This window comes from Palaemon carinicauda, chromosome 14 (assembly GCF_036898095.1).
Source record: "Palaemon carinicauda isolate YSFRI2023 chromosome 14, ASM3689809v2, whole genome shotgun sequence".
Classification (NCBI taxonomy): Eukaryota; Metazoa; Arthropoda; class Malacostraca; order Decapoda; family Palaemonidae; genus Palaemon; species Palaemon carinicauda.
In genome coordinates, this window is record NC_090738.1 from 21,621,174 (window position 1) to 21,641,172 (window position 19,999).

Sequence of the window (19,999 nt, forward strand, 5' to 3'; positions counted from 1 at the left end):
CATATGTATTTTTACTTAACTTACTAAGAGTTTCTCCTCTTCTAAGAATTCACTTAATAAACTTGAAAATGAGATCATGAGTGACAGTACATGCTCAAACACACATATATTCCAGAAAGGCATGTTGACAAAATAAACTTACACGACATTAAACAGTCACAATTGCAATAATATCCTTTAAAGGCACAACATATTTCAGAAGTTTTTACTAGCTCCTTCCTTTATCAAATCGCACCAAATAATGAAGCTTAGTCCTTCTTGACTGGAGAGTAAATTTCAATGTGTGAATTGAAAGTGGTTATATGTCTGACAGGTTGTACTCTTGGTATTCAACCTGGTGTCTTGTTTACAGTACTTTCTCTAATTTCTACTATTTTTAGTGTTCTTTCCATGTTGTTTGGTCTGTAGTTGAAGTCTGGTTAGGGCTTTCATTACAGTAATAATTTTTATGCTGAATTGCTGGCTTCTTGTTTTTTTAACTTCTCCATTCTAGTCATTAGGGTGGGGAGGAGTAGGATTTCATTCATTATGCTTTTGAACGAGGAGACTTCATGGATGAGAGGAAACATTAATCTGGTGCTTGATGTAATATTTGGGTATTACCTCTGATTTCTTCACTAGTTGGTCATCTTCTGTGTGCTTTATGAAGTGGATACAATAATAAATTAATCAGTAAACATGAGTTGTATTTAGAATGTGCATATTGTATAAAGTTTGGATAAAGTTGATTTATAGTTCTTTTTATCTTATGTTAAATTCTTTTTATTAATTTTGAATTTTTCTTTATTTGTATATTTTTTCTACCACTAATTAGGTGAGTGCCCAGGTGAGGGAGGCAGGCCCACAGTTACCAGGTCAAGTAGTTGATGGCATAAATAGTGCTCAAGGCGAGGCAGTGGAAGGCTTTTTGTGTCCGACATGTTACATGAGTTTCACCACTCCAGAATTACTACAACTTCACTACGAAGAGGCTCATATTGAACCTGCTGCTAATTATTTGTGTCCAGTATGCAAAGCTCGTCTTAATACTCAGCAAGAATTGGAACAACATTATAGCACCATTCATGGGATGAAAGGTGAGGACATCTTTATTCTTTTTTTTTTAATTTAATGAAAGGGACCAAATAGATTTGAACATAGACAAAACCTTTGGTCATTCTTTAAAAAAGCTTTTTTATCTTTAAATGCCATCCATTCATTAGGGTAAAGCAAATTTTGGTAATGTGTAGAGAATTGATATCATTTAATCATACATACGTAGATTACAAACATAATTTTACAAGTCCTATTACCAATTCTATCAGGTCAGGTCCTATCAGGTCTTCCAGCTTAGGGTATTGAGCTGGGAGCCTTCAGAGTGATGTCTATGCTCATACGGAGTTTCGAGCAATCTTGCCCTCCTAGACAGGTGCAAGTACCAGAATGGCACTTCAGGAAGACCCTTTCATTCCTCAGGAAACCCCCCTTTTAACTCTTCAGGGAAGCATCGGTCAGAGACCTAACTCTCAAAGCGGTTTTCTTACTGGCTTTAGCATTTCTGTTCCCAATTTCCCGGAAGGCGTCTTATTGTGCCCTGGGAGGGCCATCAGGAGATACCCAAAATGAACAGTACAGTGCAAACCATCCATGAAGAACCTGTTCGTAGCCATATGAGAAAAAAATAAGTTGGAATATCATCGTATTTTGGCTACGCGAAGTCATAAGAAGGTCTTACAAAGTAAGTCGAGTCTCAAATCCACCCAGTATTAAAGCTCACGAAATACGTTGGGTGGGAATGTCCTTGTTCCTCAAAAAGAATGCCTTGATATGGCAGGTGTTGAAGGCAGGAGTATGGAAGTGTCAATCCACCTTCTCTACTCTCTACCTAGGTGAGGTTACCCAAAAGACATTGAACATTTTCTCCTTAGGCCAAATTTTTGCCGGCCAAGTAATTTAGCGTTGGTTCGGATCGTTGCGAACCCATTATGGGGGTTATGTTTTTTTGAACAAGTATTTCTCTTCTCTGCTCTTTCTTCCCCTCCTACTGTTCTTCAAGAACGTTCCGCCACTTGGAGAAGGCAAATCTAACAGGTGAATTCCAGGATGTGGAGTTGGTTCTGTACTCGGTCTACACCTCGGGTGTTAGGTACGTAGACCTATTACTTCGGAACTTTGGAATAATGTATTCTGTCTAGTTTAACCCATGGGAGGTTTGGCCTGTTCCTGAATGGCCTGGTTGGTAGATATGTATCTCGCTTTCTGTGGACCAAGAACAGACACCGGGAGAATTGGCTAAGCCTTTGGTCCCCTTCGGGTCTAGAAGTACTATAGTAGGGTTATCCCATCCTTGCTGTGAGTCTCCTATTTGTTTTTTTCCTAGCTATACAAACCTGAGTCCTTTTAAGGTTTACTATCCACCTTGTCCTCTCTGCTAACTTTAAGTTGAGAACTTGGGGTTGGGGAGTCAACCATGCTGGAGGTCGGCTCAATCTCCCCTTGTCCTTCACATTCCCCAGGATGCGTTTCCTTCTCCCTGCTAGGTCAGCAGAAACTATTTAAAAGGACTCGGATTGTATAGTTATGAAAAATACAAATGATTAAAATTTGTGATATTTAATAGGGCTCACCTGAATGATTGGGCAGATGGAAAATATTGCAAGATAGTTTTGAATAGAAAAGTAGCCGTTAAATTTTTATTTGTTCCGTAACCGAAATACAAACCACGCTATTTACAGAGGGTTTACCTTTTAGCGCAGCTGAAATGACGAGCCAATAGTTTTAACGAGGGTTAATTACCCCCGCGCTAGTTAGCGGGGGATGGGGAAGGGTAGCTTGCTACCCCTCCCCCCTCCACACACCGGTGACTTGCTTCTCTTCACTTTTGGCTCGGCGGTGATCAGACGTGTCTGCTCATCGCCCTCGTGACAGCCTTTAATTTTCTGCTTTTTCTTTTCAGCGTGTGTGTTGGTTGGAAGTTGACCTTCAGTTATTTCTTTACAATGCGTACATGCCCTGGAGTTGCCGGTCGTCCTTGTGGGACTTTCATGTCGGACGTAAATACGGATCCGCACACCCTCTGCCCTCAATGTCGGGGCCGACGGTGTGACCAGGAGAACATGTGCCGTGAGTGCAGGGAGTGGTCTGCCTCCCAGTGGGAGAGGTTTGGCCGTCGGCGTAAGAAGAAGTCCAAGAGAGACCGTTCTCCTCCGGGGTTAGCCTTGAAGGAGGAAGGTTCTCGGGACTCTTCTTCCGCCGCTCCAACCTCCTCCGAAGCTCCCCCTCGTCCGCCTCCTAAGGAGAGTCGGCCGAGTGGGAGCACAGGCCCTTGTTCTGTTTCCCGACCTTCGGTGGGGAGAGAGGGCGTCGCCTCCCATAGCGAGGCGGTTCCCCCTCCTCCTCCGGGGGAGGTTATTGATAATGCCTTATCCAGTGATGATCTTTTACAGATTTGGTCGTCCCTGGGGCTTAAGGGCTTGCCCTCCAGGGTCGCTCTTATTGACCTTGTCTCGTTGGGGGCCGCTGTTAAGCAGTCGCCGGTGGTAGCAGAGGTAGACCTTCTGTCTATTGTCGACGTCGTGGTGACAGAGGCCTCCGACGTGGCTGGGCCTTCCGCCGCAGGTGCTGTTGCGGGTGATGGTGCTAAAGGCTCTCCTCCTCCTTCCGTACATCCTTCGAAGGGGGAAGTGAGTCCTTCGGTCTCGGCTGCTGCTCAGCTTCCTTCTGAGGGAAGTGCTTTAACGGAGACTCCCCTTCGGAGGACCGATGGTCCCGACGATCTTCCCCGAGGCCGCCTCCGCCGTAAGGCTCACCGTCCGCTACGCCACAAGGGCCTCCCTTCCCCTTACAGGGGGACTAAGAGGCGCCTTTTTGGGTCTTCATCCTCCAGGGGGGACTCTCCTCGTCAGCCTCAACCTACAACTCCGCCCTCCTTGAACCTCTCTGCAGACCGCTCACCATCTCCTGCCAGATCTTCGCCTTCTGGAGAACTCGTCACCCGACGGGCAACGGTCCCTTCGGGGCTAAGGGATCCTTCCCTTACGCGAGCAGTGCTAGCGCACAAGCGCTCTCCTGCTCGCCAGCGCTCTCCTGATCTTCAGCGCTCTCCTGCTCGTCGACGATCTCCTGCTCACCAAGACTCTCCTGCTCGCCGACGCTCACCTGCTCGTCGGCTCTCTCCTGATGTTCGCCCCCCTCGCCAGCGCTCTCCTGCTCGTCAGCTCTCTTCCGAGCGTCAGCGCTCATTTGAGGACCATCGCCCTGCGGTCTCTGACCACTCTTTAGTTCCTGCTGAACTCCCTGCTCACCATCTGCCTGGTCCTGTGGCTACGCAACATCGTGCTGCGAGTGTGTCAAAAACACATGTTCGCCAACGCGCCAGCGATCTCCCAGTTCCTGCTCGTGAACGCGCCGCGCCACCTGTCCTTTCACATGACACGCGTCGACCTTCTGCTCGCCAGCGATCTCCAGCTCGCCAGCGATCACCTACGCGCCAGCGATTACCTCTTCGCCAGCGTTCACCTGCTTGCCAGCGCGCACAGGCGATCTTAGTATTGCCTATTCAACAGCGACAGCTAGCGCGCCAACGTTCTCCAACGCTCCTGAAGGAACATGGTTCGCCAGCTTCTAGCTCGCCATCGCGCGATTGCCCGCCTGCGCATGCTGCTCGCCATCGCTCGCCATTGCACGATCGCCCTCCTGCGCATGCTGCTCGCCATCGCTCGCCCCTGCACGATCGCCCTCCTGCGGATGCTGATCACCATCGCACCCACTCACGCGATCGGCCACCTACGCATGCTGATCGCCATCGCTCGCCCCTGCACGATCGCCCTCCTGGGCATGCTGCTCGCCATCGCTCGCCCCTGCACGATCGCCCTCCTGCGGATGCTGATCACCATCGCACCCCATCACGCGATCATTCACCTGCGCATGCTGCTCGCCATCGCTTACCATTACGCGGTCATTCACCTGCGCATGCTGCTCACCATCGCACGCCAGTGCGTCGACATGCCACATCGCGCCATCGCCAACTTGAACGACTGCACTCACCAGCTCGTCATCGATCGCCTGTGGATCTACATCGTCAGCGATCTTCCTCACCCACGCGGCAGCGCGTTCCCTCGCCGTCGCGCCAACGCTTGCGTTCGTCGCCTCGGACACGCGTTCGTTTACCTGCCCACCCTCGCGCTCACTCGCCTGCGCGACCGCTCGCCTGCACGCCCGCGCGACCACTCGCCTGCGCGCCTGCACGCCCGCGCGACCGCTCGCCTGTGCGCCCGCACGATCATCCACCTGCGCGCCCGCGCGATCGCTCGCCTGCGCTCCCGCGCGACCATTCGCCTTCGCGCGACCATTCGCCCTCGCGCGACCATCGTTCGCGGCGAATTCCGCAGCCGGTGGTAGCAGCAGGAACGCGTACGCCTAGACGGCACTCGGGATCACCTCCATCCAAACACAGGTTGGTAGTGCAGGACGAGGAGAGGTTAGTACAGCATTCTTCCCCACCTTCTTTTCAGGCAGGTACCGTCGTGTCCACTCCAAAGGATCGCCCGATCCCTTTCCCTTTAGCGAGGATTTCGGACTCTGTGTCCTTGGAGCAGCAGACTTGGTTTGGTCCTCTGGCACGGGCGTTAGTGAGGGTTATGGAACCAGCACTCGCCGGCCAGGGTAACAAACCAACGGCTGTCTCTCCTACGCTGAAGAGAAAGAGAGGAGTGGACTTCGTGGTGACTTCCCCCAGGGCGAAGTTGGTTCCCAAGAGGTCGGTCGCGAAGGTCCCTTCTCCTGCACGAGTACTCTCTCCTTCTCCCCTGGACGAGGCCTTTCTGTCCTCGGGTGAGTCCAGTGGGGCGGTAGTCTTCCCCTCAGCACCAGGGGGGGAGACTTCGCTTCAGGCAGGAGAATCGTCTCGTAAGGAAGGGGCCCCTCGAACCTCGTTGTTGGGATCCTGTATCCCTCCCAGGAGGGAATCCAAGGATTCCAAGACCGTCCCTAAATCCTCTGCAAGGATTCGTCAGGAACCCACGACTACCCAGGGGAATGTCCACGTATCACCCCAGGAAGAGATTCCTGGGGCAGGAGACTTAGCTGCCAGCCCGCAGGGAGGAGAACAGCAAGAATCCGAACATGCCTTCTGGCAGGTCCTAAGCCTGATAAGGCAACTTAACAGGCTTACGGATCCAGTCATCGCCCCCCGTGAAGGCAAAGACACGATTCTGGATGAAGTGTTTGACGTTCGGAAGGCCCCTAAGACCAGTGCAGCTCTGCCCTGGTCTCGGGGACTGAAGAGTGCCAGGGCTAGGGCCAACGCTCAGCTTGCACTTCTTGCCTCCTCCAGTCGTTCCACTGCCGGGAACAAGCTCATCCCTCCTCCTCACCTCCAGCAGAGGAGGTATTTCGAGATCCTGGGTGAGCACAACCTCGCTCTTCCTCTCCATCACTCTGTGGAGGAGCTGGCGAAGGGAGTACCCCTTGAGAAACTCTCTGCCCGGCAGGTGTCGTTCTCGGCGGCAGAGATCCTTAACCACGAGAAGGTCGCTAAGTGTGCCATGCAGGCCACTTCGTGGCTGGACTTCTGGCTAGGATCTCTGGGCATCCTATTGCGATCGGAGGACTTGTCCAAGGAGACCAATAGGAAGGCCCTAGAGACCTTCTTGCTCTCGGGCACCCGCTCCATCGAGTTTTTAGCGCACCAGGTTACCACCCTGTGGGCCAACTCGGTGTTGAAGCGTTGCGATGCTGTGTCCGAGAGATTCCATCCGAAGATCCCCGCCGTAGATGTGTGTAGGCTCCGACATGCTTTCCTTCTGGGGGAGAGCCTGTTTGAGCCTCAAGACATGGAGCGAACGGCTGAGAGGTGGAGGAAATCCAGCACGGACTCCCTCCTCCACAGGGCCCTTACAACTCGGCCCTATAAGCCTCCAGCCCCGCCACAACAGCAGCAACAGCCTCGTAAGGCTCCCAAACAGGCACCGGCAGCTAAGAAAGTGGTGTCTAAGCCCCAGCCCTTTCCAGCCAAGGTCAAGAGGGGCGGTAAGTCCTCCAGGGGAGGCAAGACTCCTAGGGGTGGCGGCCGTGGCCGCAAGCCCTAGGGATGGCAGTCCCCCTGCATTTCCACCTGTGGGGGGATGCCTTCAGCGTTGCGTCCGCAGGTGGCAGCAACACGGGGCCGATGCTTGGACGGTCTCTGTGATCGGCCAAGGTTATCGCGTCCCGTTCACAACATCTCAACCTCCCCTGACAGCGAATCCAGTGTCGTTGAGCTCCTGTGCCACGGGATCGGCAAAGGGGCTGGCCCTTCAGGCCGAAGTCGAGACCATGCTCGAGAAGGGTGCTCTCCAGGAGGTCGTGGACGGCTCCCCAGGCTTCTTCAGTCGACTCTTTCTTGTAGAGAAGGCTACTGGAGGCTGGAGACCCGTCATCGATCTCTCAGCTCTGAACAGGTTTGTCAAACAAACCCGGTTCAGCATGGAGACAGCAGACACGGTCAGACTTGCGGTGAGACCACAAGACTTCATGTGTACACTGGATCTAAAGGACGCGTACTTCCAGATCCCAATCCATCCGTCTTCCAGGAAGTACCTGAGATTCTGCCTAGACAACAAGATCTACCAGTTCAAGGTGCTGTGTTTCGGTCTCTCCACAGCTCCTCAGGTGTTCACCAGAGTGTTCACCCTGATTTCATCTTGGGCTCACAGGAACGGCATTCGTCTCCTTCGTTACCTGGACGATTGGCTGATCCTAGCAGACTCGGAGTCGACCCTTCTTCGGCACCGAGACAGGCTTCTGGATCTTTGCCAGGATCTGGGGATCGTGGTAAACCTCGAGAAGTCCTCTCTGCAGCCGTCCCAACGACTGGTTTATCTAGGCATGCTAATAGACACCAATCTCCACAAAGCCTTTCCATCAGACGACCGGATAGCAAGGCTGAGGAGGGTGGCGGAACCCTTCCTCAGGTGAAAAGAACTCCCTGCCCAATCGTTGTTGCGTCTCTTAGGCCACCTATCCTCCCTGGCCCGTCTGGTTCCAAACAGCCGCCTCAGGATGAGATCCCTTCAATGGCGGCTCAAGTCCTGGTGGAATCAAGGATCCGATTCCCCGGGCATTCGGATCCCAATGGGGTCTCTGGAACAGACGGACTTGCGGTGGTGGCTGGCCGACGAGAACCTGCGGAAGGGAGTGAGTCTTCTCGTCCTCCCCCCGGAATTGACTCTGTTTTCGGACGCGTCAAAAGAAGGGTGGGGGGCGCACGTTCTGAACCAGAGGGCCTCAGGCCTTTGGTCAGAATCAGAAAAGTGCCTACACATCAACCTGCTAGAATTGAAGGCCGTCTTTCTGGCTCTTCAGCAGTTCCAACGGTCCCTGGCGGGTCACTCCGTGGTGGTGATGAGCGACAACACCACGGTAGTGGCTTATATCAACAAGAGGGAGGCACTTTTTCGCAACAGCTATCCCATCTTGCAGTAGAGACTCTGAGGTGGACCGAAACCCACTCGATAACACTATCAGCTCGCTTCATTCCTGGCAAGAGGAATGTGCTCGCCGACAGTCTGAGCAGGGCTTCGCAGATAGTGAGTACCGAGTGGTCTTTGGATCCTCAGATAGCCAACAAAGTCCTGACTTTGTGGGGTTCCCCGACTGTGGACTTGTTCGCGACAGCCTTGAACTTCAAGCTGCCCCTGTACTGCTCACCAGTCCCGGACCCCAAGGCACTCTGGCAAGATGCTTTCCAGCAACGGTGGGACAACATCGACGTGTACGCCTTCCCACCATTCTGTCTGATGAGAAGGGTGCTCAACAGGACCAGACTATCGGTCAACTGCTCCATGACTCTGGTAGCTCCGCTATGGCATCACGCGGAATGGTTTCCGGACCTTCTGCAACTCCTGACGGAACTCCCAAGGGAGCTTCCTCCACGACACGAGCTTCTCAGACAACCCCACTCCGGCGTCCCTCACAGGGCCGTAGCCTCGCTTCGGCTTCACGCCTGGAGACTATCCAGCGTCTCCTCGCGGAGAGAGGCTTTTCGCAACAGGTTGCGGAGAGAGTGTCTCGGCACCTGCGAAGGTCCTCTGAGGGAGTCTACCAAGCAAAGTGGAGAGTCTTTTGTGGTTGGTGTCGTGGAAGGGGTATCTCTCCACTCGATGCCACTATTCCAGCAATAGCGGACTTCCTCGTGTATCTGCGAGAAGAAATGTGCCTTTCTGTCTCGGCAGTGAAAGGCTATCGCTCAGCCTTAAGCTTGGCCTTCAGATTGAAGGGCGTGGATATTTCTTCATCGCTAGAACTCTCTTTACTCATACGTAGCTATGAGCTTACCTGCCCCCAGTCGAAAGTGAGACCCCCTCCTTGGAACGTGGTTCGAGTCCTCAGGTCTCTTAAGAGACCTCCCTTCGAGCCATTACGCCAGGCCTCCGATCGCCACCTGTCTTGGAAGACGGCTTTCCTACTCGCCTTGGCTTCGGCCAAGCGAGTTAGTGAACTTCATGGTCTCTCGTACGACATCGCCCATTCAAGGGGATGGGGGGAGGTAACGTTCAGGTTCGTCCCTGAGTTTGTGGCCAAGACTCAGAATCCTGGGGTGCCGGATCCTCGGTTCGACTCTTTCAGGATCGCGAGTCTCCGTTCTGTAACAAACGACCCAGACCAGCTGCTACTATGTCCAGTGAGGTGTCTGAGGCACTACTTGAAGAGAACGGCTGCAGTCCGTCCTCATGTGCGAGCTTTGTTTGTGAACACAGGCAGGACAAAGAGGAGGGTCACCAGGAGCACCATCTCAGCTTGGATTCGAAGGGTTATCCACCATGCCCTGAATCCTGACCCTCCTCCGTCACGTCGCCCTCGGGCCCACGATGTCAGGGGTATTGCTACATCCCTGGCCTTCAAGAGAAACTTCTCTGTGACGCAGGTACTTCAAGCTGGGGTCTGGAAGCGTCAAACGACCTTCACAGCCCACTACCTGCAAGACGTGACCCTCAGGAGCCTCGATACGTTTTTTATCGGCCCTGTGGTGGCTGCACAACAGCTGGTCTAACCTCAGGCTCCTTTTTGGACAAGTAGCAGTAGGTTGAGGGCGTTGTTACCCGGTCTTAGTCTGCGTGAATGAAAGAGTATGTCTGACCCTTACTTCTTTCTTCATTCTCCCTTCTCTTGGGGAAGCAGCATCCTGGTCCTCGCATAGCTGACCTCGACCTCTGCAGGTAACCCATGCTTCTTTGTGCTCCTAGTATTAAGCTTAATACTGTTGCGTCTCCCATACCCTGACGAGGTGGTATGGGGAACGTCCTATCCTAGAATTCCTATCTGAAGGTCTCAAGGTCAACTTCATAGGACAAGTCACACTCTCCTCCTCACACTGCTTATGTAGGCCACTCGTTCCTAGCGATGCTAGGAACTTGTGAGGTACAGGGGCTCCCTCTCTCTAGTGCTGCTCACTGAGGGATCGAGCCCCCGGGCAAGCCGAAGTCAGTAAGGCTGGGGACTTTCAACCCTTCCTAAGGGGTAAGTCACCCTCTGTAAATAGCGTGGTTTGTATTTCGGTTACGGAACAAATGACAAATTCGAAGATAATTTGTATTTTTCCTAACCATACAAACCTTAGCTATTTACACATATGTGCCCGCCATCCCTGACCCCCAAGTCAAGTCCTACCTCTAAGTGAAGTGAAGCAAGTCACCGGTGTGTGGAGGGGGGAGGGGTAGCAAGCTACCCTTCCCCATCCCCCACTAACTAGCGCGGGGGTAATTAACCCTCGTTAAAACTATTGGCTCGTCATTTCAGCTGGGCTAAAAGGTAAACCCTCTGTAAATAGCTAAGGTTTGTATGGTTAGGAAAAATAAAAATTATCTTCGAATTTGTCATATTAAAACAATATCTTTTATGGCTTTAAAAAATGGAAATATGGTGTAATTATTATAGGTGTTTTGAAGTTTTTTTTATAATGATTTCTGGCAAAAACCAGTTTTTGGGTTTTTTCTTAACTGAAAACCTATGATTTTGCACTAGCTATCGTTATCAATTACTGTACGTTCGAAACACCATGAAATATACCGTGTACTAGTCTAGTTGTATGACATTTAAATTAACTTTTTTAAACTTTATTTCCACCAGTCATCTCGTAATAAACCAGTCATCGTAATAAAAAAGTCACTGTAGTCAAAACTGTGTAGTAGTAAGGAAACACAGGAGCTTTCGATTGCCAGCACTTCCGAACACAGAAAACGTGACTTTCTATCTTGTTTTCTATGGAGTCATTCTTAATAGTGTTCATTGTATTACAAATACCTTCTTACTTAATTGAGCTAATGATTCATTGGGTTTTGCTTTGCCGTTTACTCGTTCGTTCGTAATTAAACATGATCACATTGCTCCTATGTTCTGGCAAGCAGAACATGTTTCGCTACACACATTAGCCCAGTGGCCTGGTATTTCAGTGTTAATTATCAATTATACAAACTTTGAATTTGATTATCTTGGTCATTATTACCCAGTGATTCATGGTTATGGGTTTTAATGAATGTAATATTAATGATTAATTGAAATAGGCTGATTAAAAGAATTTTTGGAAAAATTTGTTAATGTAAACTAAAATAAAGTAGCAAGATGTGAAGATACTTAATGGAAGGGATAAAAGGATAAGACAAAAAGCAATATACAGTAGCTGATACCAGAGGAGATGCTACAAAGATATTTTGATTACTGTATTTATACTACATTATTCCAGTGTAGCTAGCTTGGTGTCTTACAATAATTATTGATTTTGTATGAAAAACTTGTTTTGTTCCTACATGAATACAAACCTTTATCCTTTAATAGGAGCATGATTCCATTGTAGCCGGAATTCTTCTGTTAAGATTTAAATGAGGTGTCTGTAGTTACTGGCAGGTGGTGGGAACCCACTTTTTCAGCCACTGGAGGGTACAGATGTACTCCTAGCTCCTTCAACTGTCTGTTTTAATCCTTTGTATTTTCTTTAAGATAAATGTTAGCAGTGTGTTTTGTACAAGGGATATGAACGACACAGAATTTACAGATTTCCCAACTGTATTCGACTGCTTGTTTGTGTAACTGCTGATACTTAATGCACTTTCTGGTTCCTTTGTGACAGCATTTGTGTTTCTGCAAGGGGAAAGAAGTGTTCGTATTGCTGATTTGAAGGGGAGGGGCACCACCCTCCTCCATATCATCCGCATCTTTCTGTGTTCGGATGGCGCTAGAGACGTATCACATAGTGGTGTTCTTCTATATAGAGTTCCTAGGATCTCTCCTCGTAGTGTCGTTGATGTCCACTGAAAGCTACACAACTTCGTTTCTTCACGCTGCTGTACAGGATGGAAGGAATCTGCTGTTTTTTTCCTTTTTTTGACAATAATCTGGGAGACCGATGGATATGAATTGTGTATATAGTATGTAACTGCTACTGTTTCTCTCCCCATGGGAGAGATAGTGGGGCCACAGGAGTCTCCCTTACAGTAGTTCTCCCTTTTTTGAAGATGAAGAGATAACACAAGAGTGTGCTTGAGAGTGCTCCTTCATCTATCACTCACTGCTGGTTGTGGTGGAAGGGACAGGACTTTCCTCTCCTTTGTGGACTAAGTCCTAAATATGAATCAGTAGGAGTTACAGTCACAATACTATTACCATTTTTCTCCCTGTGGGAGACTGTGTTACCTGTGCATGCACACGCTCCTTTTCCCTTACACACACTTTGTGCATTCCATTTTGCGTGCTACGAAGATCATGCTTACCTGTGCTTGAATACGCTCTTTTGCAAGTACCATGAGTTCCCTCATGTGCGCCCGAATGCTCCTACAGAAGGAAGCATAGAAGATGATCTGTGTGCCTTCACATGTTCACCCACACTTTAGAGCACTCTCCTATACAGTGTGTGATCCTTTGTCAGCTCACTGTCACTTCTACATTCGTCTAAGAACGCACATTCGCGTCTAGTAAGGATAGAAACTTTATTTTCTACATTAGCCAGAATGTATCATGAGGTGAGATACTACACTGGTACTTGTGCTTATTTTCTCACTAGAACGAGTGCATGCACTGCTGGTAGGAATAAGAGTTAGGCCCTTCACTTTCTTATCTGAAAGATCCTTTCATTTTTGAGAGAGAGAGGGAAAACCTGCGTACCGAGAATCGCCCCTTTAGGAACTGACATCAACAGATGCTTTTTGGCAACTGTAGTCGGTCTCATACGAAATGCAGTAGCGCTCTCATAATAAAGGTCCGATGCCTTAAAGGAAAACGATGATGTAAAAATATTTCTGTTGTTAATGATTTGTATTACTGGGCTTGACATGTTGATGAATATACCGTGAATCAATCTTAACTTTTCAAGAGTAAAATTTGTCATCATTTAAATCAGTTGAAGTGCGCGATCAACTCTTATGACAGAGTTTTTCAAACTCTCATTGTGTGAAATGTTCATGAGTGCACAAGAGTTTTACTCTCATGACAGAGTTTTCGAACTCTCATCCCGTGAAATGTTCGTGCGCACCCATCGTCATCAAGAGTTTTACTCTTATGACAGAGGGATGCCTGCTGCCTAGGGGTTTCCGAATCTCTACAGGTAACTATGACACAGTTCTTTTGGGTCCTGGTCACGTAACACGATTCCTGAAAATTCCATCAGGAATCGGCGTCAGAGTTCCTGCGGGTTCTCGGCACAACATCCCTTAAGGTCGTGAGAAAGGAATTCACAAATAGATTCTGAACCCCTAGGTTCTCATCCGAATCTCTCGGTTTCCGCGATCCAGAGTTTTCTGAAAACTCTATGGTCGATCTCTCCCCCCTCCCTCCTCCCCCTACGGGATGGGTCTTCCAAAGGTGTGACTTGATACGTCACTCTACACTCCCAGCTTATAACTATATCAGCTAGTCTGGTTTCGCCAGCACTGATCCTTTTGTTTTCGAACGAACCACCGTCATCTTCCCTCCACCTTCCCACTTCGAGTGGTTTGGTAAGCAGACGGAAATGAGCAGGGAATGAAAAATTCTTTACATTCTAGTTCATTTCCCCTGGCAGGCCTTGCCGTATTTAGACGGTAGTTTTCTCACTAGCGAGAAAGCGTTCGATGGCAACCCCTTGGGTAAGCGGTCGATGGCAATTATGTCTGGCTTTCTTGAAGCAAACCCCCACATACGAGATTTAACCCTTTTCGAGAGACTCGTTCTTGGGAAGTTTTTACAGAACTTCAATGGGTGTTGTTAAAACTTCATGAAGGCCGTAAGCCGTCCCGGAGCATGCGCTCTAGCCAAGACAAAACCCCGAGGTTATTGTCTTAAACTCCGTCCTACCGTTTGATGGAGGCAGCCTCCCCCGTCATTGTACCCCGGGTATAACGACTTGCGTTTTTACACGATAGGCTTCCGAGACTTTTTATTCTATCCTTACAGGGTTATTGTTTCGAACAATTAGTCCCGAAGGAACATTGTTAGCTGACGTTAAAAGAACGATAGCAACAGCGTGGGCAACTTTTCATTGTTTACGAACGTTTCAAACCCCGCCCACAGGTAACCAGACATCCGTTTCTGTGTAATGAACACTGGCTAGCCCCTCACATAAAGAGGAGGGGTAAACCAAAAGGGAAATGATCGCCTCTATAACTGTATATTTTGTTTGAGAACATGTTTGCTCTCATTCAAGAAAATATTACAGTTAGTTAACGATCAAAATTCTTTGGGCAATAATGTTGCAATTCGTCGCACATACATTATTCTTGCAACCGGATTCGTTGCAAACGTTTCTTGGAGGCAGAGGATACGCATGCGCTAGCGCAAATGGACAAGTGCATATATGCGTGCAAGCGATCTTCCTGCCAGTAAGGGCTATATACATCTTGCAATTAGAACTCCGTTCTATGAAGTTGTATATTTATATCCCTTACTGAAACCAGGTTATTCAGTACATTACTTGGCTACTTTCCTGTAACCAGACATACGGCATTTACGTTTTTCTTCCTTATAGGCATTTTTTCCTTTCCCCCGATCGGAAGTCATAGTCTCCTACAAAGGCTTTGGCTGGAAACTTCTCATAAGCATATCTGTTCCATAGTAGGGCACATTTTATGTAAATGCTAGTTTACCGATTGGAGATGGAGAAGTACAAACGTTTTTTTTTCCTAAGAAGGAGAAACCTCCGTTACGAACGTTTACAATGTTCTCCAACTGAATTCCGGACACGACTTTAAAGTCGAACTACGCATGTATGCTTGTCATGCTCACAGTTCGGTGTTACTATTCCATAGTGGACTTATATATGCTCTTTACCCACCCAACAATAGATTGAAGATACGTCTCAATCCCCTCTTGTGTTTGGTTGGATGCGTTCGGTGATTGCCGTACAGTCTCTTGTCCGGAAAGCGATCTCTATGAAGATTCGCTACTATAACATAAGCTGTTCTGATTAACTGGTTTACCATTTGGTATCGGTCTTATTCGGTCAACCACATTGGATTAGTGGCAGTTGGAGGGAGAACAGGCTGTTCCCCTTCGTTGCAAGAACGTGCAATTAGTTTCACGTCTCGACATCATCTCGAAATGTGTTTATTGCTATGCACTCCCCCCCCTCACTGCTGGACAATCAGCGGATGATGGGTGGCAGACGAGAGCATCTGCAAAGAGGCCTGTCTTCTCGTTTTCCCTCTGGATCTGATGCTCTCTTTAATGCATCAAAAGAGAAGGGGGGCCGGGGGCACCATATGCCGCACCATTCCAACCTCGTCCATTGGCCCGATTCAGAAAGGTACCAGCATTCACCTCTCTTAGGGAACCATCTAGCAGTACAAAGCTTCAGATAGACAGAGGACAACTAGTTGCCCCCATCTGCTCGCGTCATTCCTGGTACAGGAATGTGCTTGCAAAACCACCCAGATAATGGGCTCCTAGTGTCTTGGAATCATCTTGTATCCAACAAAGTCTTAACTTTGTGAGGTCCCCGACTGTGGTTATGCTCGCAGCTGCCCTGATCTTCAGGCTCCCACTCGACGGTTCCCCAGTCTTGGAACACCAGGCCCTCAAACAAGATGTATTCCAAGATCGGTGGTACGGCGTAGAGGTGTGCCTTGTTTTTCTTTCCCCCCATTCTGTCTGGTGAAAAAGTCCTCAGCCAAGTCAGGATAAGCAAGATCTTATCAATGACTCCAATAGCTTCGTTATGGCATCCCGTAGAATGGTTCCCAGACCTTTGCAGCCCCTGGTGGAGTTCCAATAGCTTCGCTTTGGCAACCCGCAGAATGGTTCCCGGACCTTCTACAGCTCCTGTCGGAGTTCCGAGGGATCTTCCTCCACGGTACGATCTTCAAGCAGCCACATGCTAACACTTTCCTAAGCTTTGCTTCGACTTCACGCCTGGGATGATCCTACACCACCCCTCTCAGAGAGGCCTTTCGCAACAAGTTATGGAAGAGATGTCTAGGCACCTCAGACACTTTTCAGTGTCGGTCTTCCAAGCGAAGTGTTCTGTCCTTTGTGACTGATGTCGTGGAAGGGGATTCTCTCCCATCGATGCCTTTACTTATACAAGTGTGAGATAACTTGTCCCCCGTCGGATCTCAACCTCCTCCTGGGAACGCGGTTCGGGACCTTCAGTCTCTGAAGGCCCCTCTCTACGAACCTTATGCCCGGCAGCAGATCGCTTCCTTACACGGAAGATGGCCTTTCTACTCACTTGGGCTTTTGACCAAGAGAGTTAGTGTGTTGTGTGATCCATCTTCTGATGTCTCTTACCCTAGGAGACGGGGAGAAGTAATCCTCAGCGGCGTCCCTGAGTGGATTGCCAAGACTCAAAATCCGAGTGTGCTGTACCCTAGGTGCAGCCCATTTCGAATAGCCTTCGTTCGGTAACCGAAAACCCATCAACTGGGGTTTTACCCAGTGAGAAGTCTGTGGGGTTACCTTAAAAGAACGATACCAGCTCGCTCCTGTGTGTCGGCACTGTTGACCAGCACGGGGAAGGTCAAGAGGAGGACCTCAAGGATTTCCTTCCCCTCTGGGATCGGAATGCAATTAAGGTTACTCTCAACCTAGACTCTCCTCCATCCTAAGACCCAGAGTTCGAAACGTCAGTGGCGTTGCTACGTCCCTGGCATTCAAGAAACTACTCTGTGACGCAGATACTTTAAGTGGGCATGTGGAAGCGTCAGTCGACCTTCACGGGCTACTACCTGCAAAGACGTAATCCACAAGAACATGGAGAACTTTTCCATCGGTCCTGTGGCGGTCGCACAACAAATGGTCTAAACACCTCAGGCTCCTTGATGGACATGTAGCAGAGGGTTGAGGGCTGAGGCTACCCAGATTAGTCTGGGGTGAATGAGTAAGAAAGCCTGGCTCTTTTCTTCCTTTCACCTTCTCCCCTCTGGGGAAAACAGCTCCGCAAGCCTCAGCATAGCTGACCTCACCTAGCTGCAGGTAAGACCCATTTCCCTTGTGCCTCTTAAGTATAGAAGAATTTCTTTGTTACGTCCCCAATACCTCTTTGAGGGAGGGTATTGGGTAAGTCTTTAAGAACAATAGGTTTCGTACTCGAGTTCCTATGTTAAAGACAAGCCACTCTGTTAGTTCCACTCACACATAAGCTTCTGCAGGCCGCTATCAGTGCATTACCTCATATCGGCACTTGATTTTAGTGAGGGTAGGGTCTCTTCTACTATCGATCACAGATCGAAATAGGGAGGACCCCGGGTCATGACCAAGGCCAGTTGGTGAGGACTTCCTCCCTCCTAAGTGTAAGTCACCCTATAGATAGCGGATGGTTTGTATCTACGTGGGAACAAATAACAAATTTGTAAGTATTTTGTATTTTTCCTAGTTTACAAGCCTAGAGCTATTTATACAAATTGGCCCGCCGCCCTGCCCCCGAGAAGTCCTGCCATAAAGCAAAGTGGTTACTCAGCCGAGAAGTTTGTGTGACTGGCTACCCCATCCCCCACCCGCTAACTAGCAGATGGGGTAGTTATCCCTCACTAAAATTATCATGGCTTGTCTTTCAGGTGCGCCGAAAGTATACCCTATAAATAGCTCCAGGTTTGTATACTAGGAAAAATACAAATTTCTTACAAATTTGTTATCTTTCTTACATTTATAAAGGACCTCACCTTTTGCCTTAAGGTCATCACATTCTTTTGGTGCTGAGGAGTTAGATTTGGCAGATGCTAATGCTCTCATAGGGGTCATGGAAAAGTTGAACACTTGGAGTGAAGAAACAGTGAGTACGAGAAATATTAACACTTGGGTGCTGCACTGTGGAGTATGCAAGCAAAATAAGAATGTAAGAAAGTACACCGAGTATGACAGGCACGTAGTGCAATGATTGATAGAGTGAGAATATCCATGAAAAGACAATTTATTTTCTTTACTAATATCGTCCTTCCCCGAGCAAATAATTGAATCTGCAAATGGTAAGATCTGACTGTATTCTAAAGTATAAATTTTCTTTTCATTATTGTCTGTTCAAGAGCCAGATAAGTTGTTCCCATCTGTTTATCCTGATTATGATGCAGAGGTTTATATTTTGGTATGCATTTCATTGGAATAAAAAGGTTACAGAAATTGTCATAAAATAAAAAAAAAGATTTGTCATCCTTTCCATAGTTATTATTTGGAATTTCAGTATGTTCACACATTCCCAAGTTTCACACTTTTACTTGGTGTAAGGTGGCTACATCAATAGACAATGTGTTAGAATCAGTAGGAAAATGTTAAAAATTTTGCTTAGATATAAGAAATTAGGAAAGATAGATATCTTTTGCATTACACCTTGTGTTTTGAAATGTTTTTGGTAATTTGATTGTTAATTACTTTTTTCTGTGGTTATTTTCTTCTGTTTAGATCCAATATCATATAAGTTTTACTTCAAATTGTCTTGCAAGTCCTAATTTCCCTATATTTTAAAGTGTCATGTAGAGCCTTTTCCTGGTACAGTAGTGTTTCAGCTTTTGCTGTTCTTGATGCAAAGTACTCTGCAGACTATTTCCATATGTTAATCTCTCTTAAATTTTGCCAAGGCTAACAGTTGTAGATTTACTTTCAGATACCAGTGGACATAGCCTTGAAGCTCTAAGGGAAGAGTTGACAGAATTGTCAACAAATCTTCGGGAGGAACGATGGTATTCAGAGGAATTGAAGAAAGAAGTTGAAAGACTACAAGAAGCTTTTAAAAAGAAAGACGAGTCTGAGGGTAGTTTTGTCCATAAGGTAGGTTGTTTTGAGTTACTACTTAGTTTTTCAGATAACCTTTTTCTTTCAATTTAGTTATAACTTTTTTTGCTTTTATGTATATTATAATACTTATGAATGTAATGTACAATACGTTCCATATACAGTACGGTATTGAGCATGAAATAGTTTTAATTTTATTTGGATTGAAGCATGATTACTTAAAATCTATAATTATTTCTAGGAATCTCCTCCTCTGATATTTATAGCGCTTCTCTCTAGAAGCTGATTGAATGCCGATATCTACCCTAAGACTTAAAAGTTCCCGTTTTCTTTCCTTGTAATAGGTTTACTTGTCTAGTGAAGTATTGAGTTAATCTAGCAGTTGATAGCAATTATTTTAGTGTGGATATGCTGTAGTTCCTTTGTCTTTTTTAGTTCTCATGCCACTTTAACTTGCTTCAGACCATTGTTCAACCCATGCTTTAGGTTATTTTGTTTTGTGGTTTAAAGTTATTTCATACAGATTGATAGGTACCTTCTGGAATTACTATGAATGGCTGTGAGGATTGTTCAAGGTATTTATTCCTTGGCAGTCATGATCCTCATACTCTTTGTGTCATTTTGGGGGGAGGGCAGGATTATAATTTAAATAATCTCTGTGAGGAATGTGATTTCCTTAACAGTTCCTCTTGAAGAGTTCCAAACATAAAATGAAATTAACTTTTATATCAGGGGAAAATCCAAAGAAGATTAGGCACGTTGTTTTACAGTGGGGATAATTATGATAATGCCACTCAAGCTATTAATGAGCTTTCTTGTATTGATTTTAGTGAGCTTCATAAGGTCTTCACTTCTT

The 19,999-nt window shown here is 47.6% G+C and overlaps 1 protein-coding gene across 2 annotated transcripts in view; it reads left to right on the forward strand.

Moving 5' to 3' along the window:
• Positions 1–19,999, forward strand: part of LOC137653473 (early endosome antigen 1-like) — a 157,218-nt gene that overhangs the window by 43,595 nt on the left and 93,624 nt on the right. For both annotated transcript variants that reach the window (XM_068386901.1, XM_068386902.1), the window contains exons 3-4: positions 815–1,076; positions 19,016–19,179. In XM_068386901.1, the coding sequence (XP_068243002.1) occupies positions 815–1,076; positions 19,016–19,179 (426 nt within the window). The remainder of the gene's footprint in view (positions 1–814; positions 1,077–19,015; positions 19,180–19,999) is intronic.